General features: G+C 41.4%; 1 protein-coding gene across 4 annotated transcripts in view; it reads right to left on the bottom strand.

Annotated features, from left to right (window-relative positions):
* The window catches only part of pik3c3 (phosphatidylinositol 3-kinase, catalytic subunit type 3), a 153,234-nt gene that overhangs the window by 19,572 nt on the left and 120,715 nt on the right, over nucleotides 1–12,947 (bottom strand). For all 4 annotated transcript variants that reach the window (XM_068032629.1, XM_068032636.1, XM_068032642.1 and 1 more), the window contains 2 exons: nucleotides 7,614–7,678; nucleotides 2,166–2,250 (listed from right to left, as the gene is read on the bottom strand). In XM_068032629.1, the coding sequence (XP_067888730.1) occupies nucleotides 2,166–2,250; nucleotides 7,614–7,678 (150 nt within the window). The remainder of the gene's footprint in view (nucleotides 1–2,165; nucleotides 2,251–7,613; nucleotides 7,679–12,947) is intronic.

The raw sequence follows: 12,947 nt of genomic DNA, 5'->3' as shown, positions 1-12,947 counted from the left end.
GCTTGATCACTAATGACAAAACCCATCTGGCTTTGAATTGGGGGTACTCCCATTGTCTCGCCATGCCACTGTCTTTTAGAATGCAAATGTGCAGCCATGTTTTCAGCCACTGTTCTGTGGTCTTTTTAAGACAAGATATGCTCAATGTCCAGTAAGCGGCATGTTCCATATGACGAAATTAATATATTTCCATCTGGCAGTTGTGGTTTCCGTCACAATCTGCTGAAACCCTCCAAGCCTTTGTTACCTCTAGGCTTGACTATTCCAATACACACATGGCCGGCCTCCCACATTCTACCTTCTGTAAACTTGAGATCATTCAAAACGCTGCTGCCTGTCTCCTTACTTGCACCAAGTCCTGTTCACCCATCACCCCTGTGCTCACTGACCTACATTAGCTTCTGGTTAAACAATGCCTCAATTGTTTATAATTCTCATCCTTGTTTTCAAGTCATTCCATGGCATTGCCACTCCTATCTCTATAATCTCCTCTAGCCCAACAACCCTCAGAGACATCTGCGTTCATTTAGTCCTAGCCTCTTGAGCATCCCTGACTTTAATTGCTCCAATGGTGACCATTTCTTCAGCTGCCTAGGGCTGAAGTGCTGGAATTCCCTCCCTAAATCTCTCCTTCTCTCTACCTCACTTTCCTCCTTTGAGAAGCTCCCTAAAAACTACCTCTTTGATCAAGCTTTCAGCCATCTGCCCCAATATCATCTTAAATGGCTTGGTATCAAATTTTGCTTTATAATGTTCCTGTCAAATTCCTTGGGATGTTTTATTATGTTTTAGGCTCTGTATAAATACAAGTTATTGTTAAATTCAGATCGTTTACAAGCATAACAGTCCCAAAGCGGATTTCTGGGAATGTTACTGTTCATATCTTCCAGAACAAAAATATTTGTCAGTTGCTCCTACTTTGTCTTAACAAACTTCCTATCTACATTCTCTTTGAATGCTGTGTGTCTTAAACTGTGTCGCGTCTTTATGTGGAATATCAAATGTCTATTGAAAATCCATATATACCTATTATGAAAGTGCTTCTATTTTTTAAATTTTTTTGAGGATTCGTATTTTAGAAGCACAGACATTGATTTATTTGGGAAAACTGAAAAGACTCCATGGATTTTATTTTTCTTTAACAAGGGTCATAGAGGTCTTGTTTGAAAACAAACCTTTACTGGATATCACTTGCCTTAAACTCAATAAACAGAAACCTTGGTGATTTGGAGATGTTGTTTACCGAGAAGTGACATGTCACGATTTATGAGGGTCAGGAATTGGTTTCATTTCTGAAATGTTGCTTTGGTTCAGTTAGGGTGCGGACTGTTGTTGAAAGTAATTGGAGATCAACCTGCCAAGAGCGCAACACCCAGCTCATCTCTTTCCTCTTGTCTCTTTGAAACCCTGCGTATTCCACGATGCTGCATTTCTCCTGGGAAGCAGGAAAAACCTGCCAGATTAATTCTTGACACCGCCTGAAAAGAACTGCTCCAGAAAAGATCCCAGCGACCTGTCTACGTGTTCTCGGACACCAGACTGTATGCCATTTTGGGACACAACCTAGCGTATTCATTTTCTTCAAGAATTAACAAGTATTTGGCCAAAGAAGACTTTTTTTTTTTGGTTTGTTTTTTTGCAAAAGAGCTCTGTAGAGAAAATTTATTTTTTCCCTTTAACCAGAGTGTGCACTTTGGGTATTTAAAAAGGGAACTTTCATATTTCAATGTGTGTTTATGCTTTGCTTTGTTACTGGACAAGACTTGCTTTATAATAAACTGATAGCTTTGTTGTTTATTAAAGAAACCTGGTTGGTACATTTTATTCTGGGGCAAAGAGTAGAGTATATGATTGACTGTATTGGTAACTGGGTAAACATTAAATATATATTGCGACTTGTGGAGAAGTGGAACTAGAAAAGACAGTGCATTCCTCCCACCTTGGTCGTAACAACCACAACCACCACTGCATCTCTATCAATAAACTAATTTCTTGAAAAGGACTCCATGTAATATACTATTGAATGGGTTATACATTAGTTACTGCTTAGGTATGAGTTTTGGATCCAGCCCTGAATGAAGAGATTTTCCCTTTACCACAAGGTACCACAACAGAGGTAACAGTCTAATAAAATAATTAGTTTTCTGTTCATCATAATTACTTACCACAGCTTTTAACATATGTGTCCATAACTTCAGTACTGATACCAGAGGGCCCTTTTTCACTGGGTGCATGTTTTCTGAAAAAGTTCTAGAAATTGTACAATTGAAGGCATTAGACTACAAGGATTTCTAGGGTGTGTTTTTTTGGAGTAAGAGCTCTCAAAATTCAAGAGTTTTGGCATTGTATTTAAATTCCTCAGCACAAATTAACACAATCAGTTAATGTTGTAAAGTTGATTGGGCTTTGGTTTATTTTTTTTCAATCAACTTTACAACATTAACTGAATCAAAGACAACAAACTGTTTCAGCTCCTTTACCTACACTGCTCCCAGCACAGGCAAGAAACGTGGATGTAGCAATGCACTTCTCATAAATGCCCCTGTGCAATCCAAGTGTGGACAGCTCCTGATATAAAAAAATTAAAGATAACAACATACAATTAAAAACCTCTTAGGAGCAAAGGACATAGGAGCAGGAGTAGGCCATCCGGCCCCTCGAGGATGCTCCGGAATTCAACTAGATCATGGCTGATTTACCTCAATGCCATTTTCCGACACTATTACCATATCCTTTGATATCCTTAATATCTAGAAATCTATCGATCTCTGTCTTGAACACACTCAATCACGGAACCTCCACAGCCCTCTGGGGCACAGAATTCTAGATTCACCACCCTGAGTGAAGAAATGTCTCATCTCAGTCCTAAATGGCCTAGCTCTTATTCTGAGACTGTGTTCCCTGGTTCTAGACTTCCCTTAGCCAGGGGAAACATCCTTCCTGCACCAGCCCTGTTGAACCCTGCAAGAATTTTGTATCTTTCAATGAGATTACCCCTCATTCTTCTAAACTCCAGAGAATATAAGTCCCATCTCCTCAATCTCTCCTCATAGGACAATCCCGCCATCCCAGGAATCAGACTGGTGAACCTTAATTGCACACCCTCCATGGCAAGTATATCCTTCCTTAGGTAAGGAGAACAGAACTGTATACAATACTCCAGGTGTGGTCTCACCAAGGCTCTATATAATTGCAGCAAGGCTTCCTTACTCCTGTATTCAAATCCTCTTGCACTAAAGGCCAACGTACCAATTGCCTTCCTAATTGCTTGTTGCACCTCACATTTTTCCACATTATAGTCCATCTGCCATGTTCTTGCCCACTCACTTAACCTGCCTAAATCCCCTCGAAGCCTCTTTGCATTCTCCTCACAACTCATTCCCACCTAGTTTTGTCATCAGCAAATTTGGAAGTATTACATTTGGTCTTCTGGAAAAAATCTGGTTAGAAATAAATGCAATTACATTGTGAATCAGTTGCAGCCATGATACATGCCTGCTTATATTTGTAATTGCAGGTTTATGTTAGCCCTAACTTTTCATGGCAACTTGCACGGTATTCAAGTTTATAAAAATCAATTCGTTCTTGGCATGTGGGCACTGCAGCCTTTGTTGCCCATTCCCAATTGCCCTCAAGAAGGTGGTGCTGATCTGCCTTCCTGAACCGCTGCAGATCATGTGGTGTGGGTACACCCACTGTGCTGTTAGGAAGGGAGTTCCAGGATTTTGACCCAGCGATAGTGAAGGAACAGTGATATAGTTTCAAGTCAGGATGGTGTGTGGCTTGGAGGAGAGCTTGCAGGTGGTGGTGTTCCCATGCATCTGATGCTTTTGCCCTTCTAGTGTAGAGGTTGCAGGTTTGGCAGGTGCTGCTGAAGTAGCCTTGGTGAGTTGCTGCAGTGCATCTTGTAAATGGTACACATTATACCTGTGTGCCAGTGTTGGAGAGTGTGAATGTTTAAGGTGGTGAATGGGGTGCCGATCAAGAGGCTGCTTTGTCCTGGATGGTGTCGAGCTTAGAGTATTGTTGGAGCTGCACGCATCCAGGCAAGTGGAGAGTATTCATCACACTCCTGACTTGTGCCTTGTAGATGGTGGACAGGCTTTGGGGAGTCGGGTGGTGAGTTACTCGCTGCAGAATTCCCAACCTCTGACCTGCTCTTGTAGACAGCATTTATATGGCTGGTCCAGTTAAGTTTATGATCAACTGTAACCTCCAGGATGTTGATGCTGGAGAATTCAGCGACGATAATGCTGTTGAACGTCAAAGGCAAATGGCTAGATTATCTCTTGTTGGAGATGGTCAATGCCTGACATGAATGTTACTTGCCACTTTTCAGCGGCTGATGGCTAGGCCTCAGACACTACCCTGAAGAATTCCTGCAACAATGTCCTGGGGCTTAAGTGATCGGCCTCCAACAACCACAACCATCTTCTTTTGTGCTCCATAGGACTCCAACCAGTTGGAGTTTTCTCCCCCGGATTCCCAACGACTTCAATTTTGCTCAGGCTCCTTGATACCACACTCGATCAAATGCTGCCTTGATATCAAGGGCAGTCACTCTCACCTCACGAGTTCAGCATGAATGGACCAAAGCTGCCATGAGATCAGGAGCTGAATGCCCCTGGTGAAACTCTGCATCAGTGAACAGGATATTGGTGATTAAGTGTTGTTTGATTGTGCTGTCAACAACACCTTGCTGATCATTGAGAGTAGACTGATGGGGCGGTAATTGTTCGGGTTGGACTTGTCCTGCTTTTTTTTTTTAAAAATACAGGACATAGTTGGGCAATTTTCCACATTGCCGGGTAGATGCCAGTGTTGCAGCTGTACTGGAACAGCTCAGCTAGTTCTGGAGCACAAGTCTTCAGCACTACAGCCAGGATATTGTCAAGGCCCACAGCCTTTGCTGCATCCAGTGCAGCTGTTTCTTGATATCACGCAGAGTAAATTGAACTGAAGACTGGCATCTGTGGTGCTGGGGATCTCAGGAGGAGGCTGAGAGGGATCATCCACTTGGCACTTCTGGGTGAAGACAGTTGCAAATGCTTCAGCCTTCTCTTTTGCACTGATGTGCTGGGCTCCCCCAGCATTGAGAAAGGGGAAGTTTCTGGAGCCTCCTCCTCCAGTTGGTTGTTTAATTGTCCACCATTCACGAATGGATGTAGCAGGACTACATAGCTTTGATTTGATCCATTGGTTGTGGGATCGCTTAGACTCTATAGCATGCTGCTTCTGCTGTTTAGCATGCACACAGTCCTGTGTTGTAACTTCACCAGTTTGTCAACTCATTTTTAGATATGCCTGGTGCTGCTCCTGGCATGCTCTCCTACAGTCCTCATTGAACCAGGGTTTGTCCCCTGACTTGATGGTCATAGTAGAGTGAGGGATATGCTAGGACATGAGGTTACAGATTGTGGTTGAATACAATTCTGCTGCTGCTGATGGCCCACAGCGCCTCATGAATGCCCAGTTTTGAACTGCTAGATTTGTTCTAAATCTATCCCATTTAGCACAGTGGTCACGCCACACAACACAATGGAGGGTATCCTCAGTGTGAAGATGGAACTTCTTCTCCTTAAGCACTGTGTAGTGGTCACTCCTACCAACACTGTCATGGACAGATGCATCTGTGACAGATTGGTGAGGGTGACTAGTTCTCTCACCACCTGTCAAAAGCCTAGTCTGGCAGATATGTCCTTCAGGACTTGACCAGCTTAGTCAGTAGTGGTGCTACCGAGCCAATCTTGGTGACTGACATTGAAAAGTCCCCCACTCAGTATATTCTGTGCCCTTGCTACCCTCAGTGTTTCTTCCAAGTGCTGTTCAACATGGAGGAGCACTGATCCAGCAGCTGAAGGTGACGGTAGGTGGTAATCAGCAAGAGGTTTTCTTGCCTATGTTTGACCTAATGCATGGGGTCTGGAGTTCATGTTAAGGACTCCCAGAGCCATTCCCTCCTGGCTGTATACCACTGTGCTGTCATCACTGGTGGGTCAGTCCTGCCGGTGGAACAGGAAATAACCAGGGATGTTGATGGAGCAATCTGGGACACTGGCACGATTTAGTGAGTATGACTATGTCAGGCAGTTGCTTGACTCATCTGTTGGACAGCTCTCCCAATTTCAGCACAAGTCTCCTGATGTTGTTTCCGGCGCCTAGATCGATGCTGGATGGTCCATCCGGTTTTATCCTTTTTCAACTTTTCTGTAGCAGTTTGATACAACTGAGTAGCTTGCTAGGCCATTTCAGAGGGCCGTTAAGAATCAACTACATTGCCGTGGGTCTGGAGCCACATGTAGGCCAGATTGGGTAAGCATGGCAGATTTCCTTCCCTAAAGGGCATTAGTGAACCAGATGGGTTTTTACAACAATCCAGTAGTTTCACCATTACTGAGACTAGCTTTCTATAGATTTAGTAATTGAATTTAAAATCCCCCAGCAACCATGATGGGATTTGAAGTCATGTTCTGGAGTATTAGTCCAGGCCTTTGCATTACTAGTCCAGTAAAGTTATCACTCTGCTGCCATAGCAATGATGTACATTCTTGTGAATTTGAAAATTAATCTGGTAAATTTATTTGAAGGTTTTCTTTACCTTCTCACTGTTGAAAGGTACTATAGAAAGATTACTTGACACTTTAGTAGTTTAGCTTTGCACTTAAGTAATTCTTGGGGCACTGCAATGTACAAAGCTGGCACTCATCTTATGCTCCTTTTTGAAAAGTGGGTGGGGGAAGAAAACAGAACAGGATCTTTCCACATAAAGGGGTCTCTCTGCCCATTATACTTCTCTTAAACCAGTAGGTAACACATCAATTTGTAGATGCAAAAATAAATACATTTACAGCTTTAGGAGGTTAATTTCCTTATGAATAAGCAGTTGACAGAAGCCAGGAGTTATTTGGCAAGTTAGTGTTCATGGACAGTCATACAATTTATCCTGCCTTCAGCAACATACGAGATCAAGTGATATTAACATTACTCTAGTGTTCTGAAATGTATAATCATCCACAATCAACAGAATATATTAGAAGACAATTCTTTCCTTCATCTCATTTCAAGTTCTAGGGAAAAGTACAAACTTAAACAGAATCTAACCAGGTTTAAACAGTACATGAGCGGAGTCAGTTTACATAGACTGGAATGCAGCCAATTCAGGAAAGGCTTGACAGATGAAATCTGTAGAGGTGTGGCAGATCTGTTGCAGCAGCAAATTTTTCAAGACCTGTACATTTTACATTAAGTATTTAGATTTGAAATTGCTATTATGGGATATAGACTGTTAAGATAGTCAAATATTGCATAAATTAGATCTGGAATGTCGCTTAGTCTGCATGAATACAATTTTTAGGCAACATAGAACTATCAACTGAAATTCAACTGTTGGCTGTCTTACTCTCTAACAGCATTGTGGATGTACCTACTCCACATGGACTGCAGCAGTTCAAGGCAGCAGCTCACCACCACCTTCTCAAGGGCAATTAGGGATGGGCAATAAATACTGGCCTAGCCAGCGACGCCCACATCCCATGAATGAATAAAAAATATTACTTCTGGAAAGACAGCAGATTGAGAACAGAGACCTGATCATTACAAGTTATTTACTTCACCTGTATACTTCCTTCTGTCGCCAATACTTCAGCAACAGGCACAGACTGAATGAACTGCATAAAGCCTGAAGAAAAAAAATTAAATTACTGTAGAATAAAAATGAGGCAGACATATTGCTACAGTGCATTAGATAGCAAATAAACTAACCATACCCATCCAGCCAACAGTCTCAATTTGGGTATTTAACAACCAATGCCATTATACTAATTTATTCATGCAATGCAGTTTTGATTAAGCATCAATACAACCCAAGATTCAGCTCAGCACTCTGACTCCTCAGCACACAAAATCAAGACAAGACTTCTGGTAGGGGGTTTCATCATTTGGGCTTTACTTCAGCTGAAGCATCACTAGTTCAGGACAAAACCAAGTTTAAAAGTACCGAGTCATTCTGCTGGACCATTTGAGAACTTTTTACCCTTAACATAAAATGTTTATGTAAGAACATGCCAAAATTCAATACGAATGTGCTTAAAATCTGCCAAGTGCGACAGTTCTCATTTATTTTTGTTTCATTAGGTCCCAACACTGTATCGAGATCCTTCCTGAGCTTGGCGTAAACCGTTAGCATTGCTAAAACTTCCCACATTATTCTTTAAAATATAAAAGTTAGCAAAGCACAGCAACAATTTTAATATCTCTAGTTCTGGTCACTAGCCTGTTTACTTCACAAGAGCACTGATGGAATGGTGAGCTAGATTGGAATTTTACCAGCGGTAAAACAGACTAAAATTCTACTTAAGACAAAAATTACACCAATAGAAAACAATCAACAGTTTTTCAGTCTTTGAGACTCCATTATTGCTACAGTGCAGTTTTGAACAATTTTGCATGACACTAATAATTAAAACAACATTTTACATTTATACAGCACCTTTAACACAGTAAAATGTCCCAAGGCACTTCACAGGAGCATATGATAAAAATTGAGACCAAGCAAAAGATGGAGATATTAAGACAGGTGACTGAAAGCTTGGTCAGAGAGGTAGCTTTTATGGGGCCTCTTAAAGGGGGATAAAGTGGTGGAGAGACAGAGAAGTTTAAGGAGGAACTTTTAGAGCATGGGACCTAAAGGGAAGGGGCATTAGTGCTCGGCCGTAGGGTAATTTTCCACTTTTGGTATCTAGTATACAAGGGTCTCTTAAACCAAGCTTACTGCATTCCTATGATTTATTTCATTTTTTTTTAAACCAGTATTGCATGTGGCCTCACTTTGAGAGTCCCACATTCTAAGGGCCACCTTGAAGAATGAATATAACTATTACATTAATATTTAAGGATCTGCAACAGTGACCATTGAAACAATAGATAACCTAACAAGGATGGGATGGTGAAAAATATATCAACTTTCCAAATGATCATAATTCAAATGCATTTCATAAAACAATGGTATTTTAAGAATTAAATGCTGAAGTTTTCTGTGCCCAATTAAGATTACACTACTGTAATTGCACATGGTGCAAAAATGGCACAAAGACTCTTGAGGAGCAAGATAGTTTAAGGGTCACACTATAGCATCCTTTCCTGTTAAAACCTGCATCACAAAAGTCAATTTACTAAAAACATCTGCTCTAAACTGACAAAAATGTAGGTCATTACCACCATAGGCAGTTTCTATTAAAGATCTATATGATGAAAACTAGTTATGCCGGAATTAAATTCATCCAATGGAGATGTTGCAGCACTACTAATGGCAATTGAGTATAATTACAGGGTGACGAGCTTGCATAGGCAGTTTCACTATAAATGTGGACCTATGAATTCATAATGGAATATAACGAACAGAAATATGGTGCTTCAAACCTTAGAGTTAATTAACATTTCATGCCAATATTAAATGATATTTAATAAAGAGTTCAACAACAAAAAAAAGCAGGGAATCAATTACATTGTCAGCCATGGTCCAATTATACCCTGCACACTAAGGCTATTTCACTTGGTCCCAATTTCAAATACTCATTACAAGATTGACTATCTTTTAAAAAGTCATTTAGTTAGGCCGCACTTAGAATATTGCGTGCAATTCTGGTCGCCACACTACCAGAAGGACGTGGAGGCTTTGGAGAGGGTACAGAGGAGGTTTACTAGGTTGTTGCCTGGTCTGGAGGGCATTAGCTATGAGGAGAGGTTGGAAAAACTCGGATTGTTTTCACTGGAACGACGGAGGTGGAGGGGCGACATGATAGAGGTTTACAAAGTTATGAGCGGCATGGACAGAGTGGATAGTCAGAAGCTTTTTCCCAGGGTGGAAGAGTCAGTTACTAGGGGACATAGGTTTAAAGTGCGAGGGGCAAAGTTTAGAGGGGATGTGCGAGGCAAGTTCTTTACACAGAGGGTGGTGAGTGCCTGGAACTTGCTGCCAGGGGAGGTGGTGGAAGCAGATACGATAGCGACGTTTAAGAGACATCTTGACAAATACATGAATAGGAAGGGAATAGAGGGATATGGGCCCCGGAAGTGCAGAAGGTGTTAGTTTAGGCAGGCATCAAGATCGGCGCAGGCTTGGAGGGCTAAATGGCCTGTTCCTGTGCTGTACTGTTCTTTGGCACATCCTGTCTAAACTTCTTACACGTCACTCTTGTCTGACATTATAAATTGCTATGCCCACACCCACATTCAAAATGGGTTTTGTCTAGGTAAGCTTATCGTCCTGTAATTATACAACCTTGCTCAATATTTTCTGAATTTTTTTTAATGTATAGCCACAATTTTCTTAAATTCTAATTAAACTATCAAATGTCTCATATCAAAAAGCTAAAACAAGATGCATTTAAAAAAAAATTATTTGTGTTTATTCAATTGGCTTGTATCTTTTAATGAATAATTAGGAAGTTTTCACTGGAAGATTGGAGCCTCTCCTAAAAATCTGAACTTAGAATTAATGGGCTGAATTTTTATTGAGGTCGGGACATTGACTTTGGGTCCATTTCCAAGTTCCAACCCCAAGTTGCGACAGCATCTGATGCCAGATGCAATTTTTAATTAGCAGGCCAATTCGCGCCCAGGGTGCGTGCTCGCTGTCCAACTTAAGAGGGCGGGCTCCTGAGGCTGGACAGCCAGTTAAAGGCCCATGGTCAGAGGTAGACGCTACCGATGTAGGTAGGCAAGAGAGAGTGCACCTCAAGATGACGGCTCCCTCTAAAGAGGGCGTAAAAAACTTTTGAATTCAAAAAGGCCACAGCTGCCAGGTCATCAATATAGAGGGCAACCACTCCACTGGACAGCAAACAGCAGCAGTCCTATGGCCATGGGGTGGGGGTGGGGTGCAGGGTCTCCTAGCAGAATGGAGCCAGGCCCCATCACCTGATCTGCCACCAGGAGGCTGCCTTTATACTTGGCCTTGTTTCGGCCTCGGGGATCCCCATGTCAACTGGGGAATTCCTTTAATTAGCCTAATGGGCAACCTGCCATTCATAGGTAGCTGTCAACACCGCCACCCCACCCCACCAATACTGCCTGAAAAAAAAATGACTCGGAGGTGGGACCATGGCAGGAGACCATGCTTCTCAGGCAAATAAAAATTCTGCCCAATATCTATTAGTATGCTGCATAAAGATTTTTTTTTTTTGTTTTAACCAGTTTCAGCAGAGTTATTTTTCAAACTTATTTTTATTAAGTTAGATTAGGTTGTCATCAGGGTTGTAGAGTTCTATCAACCAGTAGATGCAGAATAAAAGCAAAATACTGCAGATGCTGGAAATCTGAAATAAAAACAAAGTGCTGGAAATATTCAGCAGGTCTGGCAGCATCTGTGGAGAGAGAAACAGAGTTAATGTTTCAGGTCAGTGACCCTTCTTCAGAACTGGCAGATACAAGAAATGTAAAAGATTTTAAGGAAGTAAAGTGGGGGTGGGGCAAGAAATAACAATAGAGAAGGTATTGATAGGACAAGGTCACAGAATAGCTGACCAGAAGGTCATGGAGAAAAGGCAAACAATATGTAAATGGCATGCTGAAAGACAAAGCATTAGTACAGATAGGGTGTTAATGGACTGAAAACTAAACAGTCACAAGCACAAACATGAAAAAAAAATTGTTTGCCTTTGCTTCATGACCTTTCTGGTAAGCTATTCTGTGACCTTGTCCTATCAATACCTTCTCTTTTGTTATCTCTTGCCTCACCCCCGCTTTACTTGCTTAAAATCTTTTACATTTCTTATATCTGCCAGTTCTGAAAAAGGGTCACTGACCTGAAACGTTAACTCTGTTTCTCTCTCCACAGATGCTGCCAGACCTGCTGAGTTTTTATTTCAGTAGATGCAGAAGGTGTTTTCCCTGATGTTGGAAATGAACAGAGTGATCAGTAGTCAAACACAATTTCGCCTTGTGAACAGAAGCAGCTGAAAAGGGGCATGAAGTGGAGCCTGGCCGATTGAATTAGCATATGTTCATTGCTCTCAGTCTTCCATTAGTGAGGAAGGTCTTAACCCCGTCAAAGAGGATATATCATCCAATACTTGTAGCACCAACGTACCTTCTACAAGTGGCAGGGACTGTACTTACATTTGCATTTAGAAAAGGAACTCCCTATGTGCAATTGTCATGCTGTAATTACATCATCCCACAAGTGATGGCATTGCAGCACACCAGATTGCAACTCCCAGCTTTTATTACAGAAAGATCCTATGCGTCAATCAACTCCATTTCCCTGCTTCAAAAATTGCCAATTTTATTCAACTATAAAAAATACCAGTCATCTTCATGGTGTTGCACACGAGACTTAAAATTAAGTGGACGACTCAGGCCAAGACGGTTGTGGGGAGGGGTGGTGTGGAAATAAATGGGACAAGGGCAGGACAAGGATAAAGTCAGGGAACTACCTCACTGGGTACGGGTCATTTGGTGATTTTTCAGGACTCCCGGCTGCAGAAAACGAGAGTGAGTGATCGAGAAGATTTGTAAACACTAAAGTTAAGGGTTTTAAAAAAAAATGCACATCATCTTTCACTCAATGCTCAAAATATTTATGGTTTAAAACTGTTTTAAAATCAATCATTCTGTTGGTCACTTAGTAAAGTTCTAACAATCACTATGTTGCAAGGATAACCAGTTGCTTTGGTATAGAAATGCATCCAGACTGACACCAGTGTATAATCCGTCAGCCATGATTTTCAGATGTAATATGATATTTATTACAGTATAGTCTGATTACAGCACCAGCTACAGCCGCAACAGGTATTCCAGGTACATAATGGATTTCCTCTGACAGAACATTTTAAATACATTTTGTAATGGCATGTTGTAAGCCAAATAGATTTCAATATCTAACTCATAAAATGAAAGTATTATATAAAAAAAACCATTCCCCTCTAAGTCCAACAATTCTCTTACAC

Source organism: Heterodontus francisci, chromosome 1 (genome assembly GCF_036365525.1).
Source record: "Heterodontus francisci isolate sHetFra1 chromosome 1, sHetFra1.hap1, whole genome shotgun sequence".
Classification (NCBI taxonomy): domain Eukaryota; kingdom Metazoa; phylum Chordata; class Chondrichthyes; order Heterodontiformes; family Heterodontidae; genus Heterodontus; species Heterodontus francisci.
Note: the sequence above shows the minus strand (reverse complement) of the source record. Positions and strands in the feature narration are given on the sequence as shown.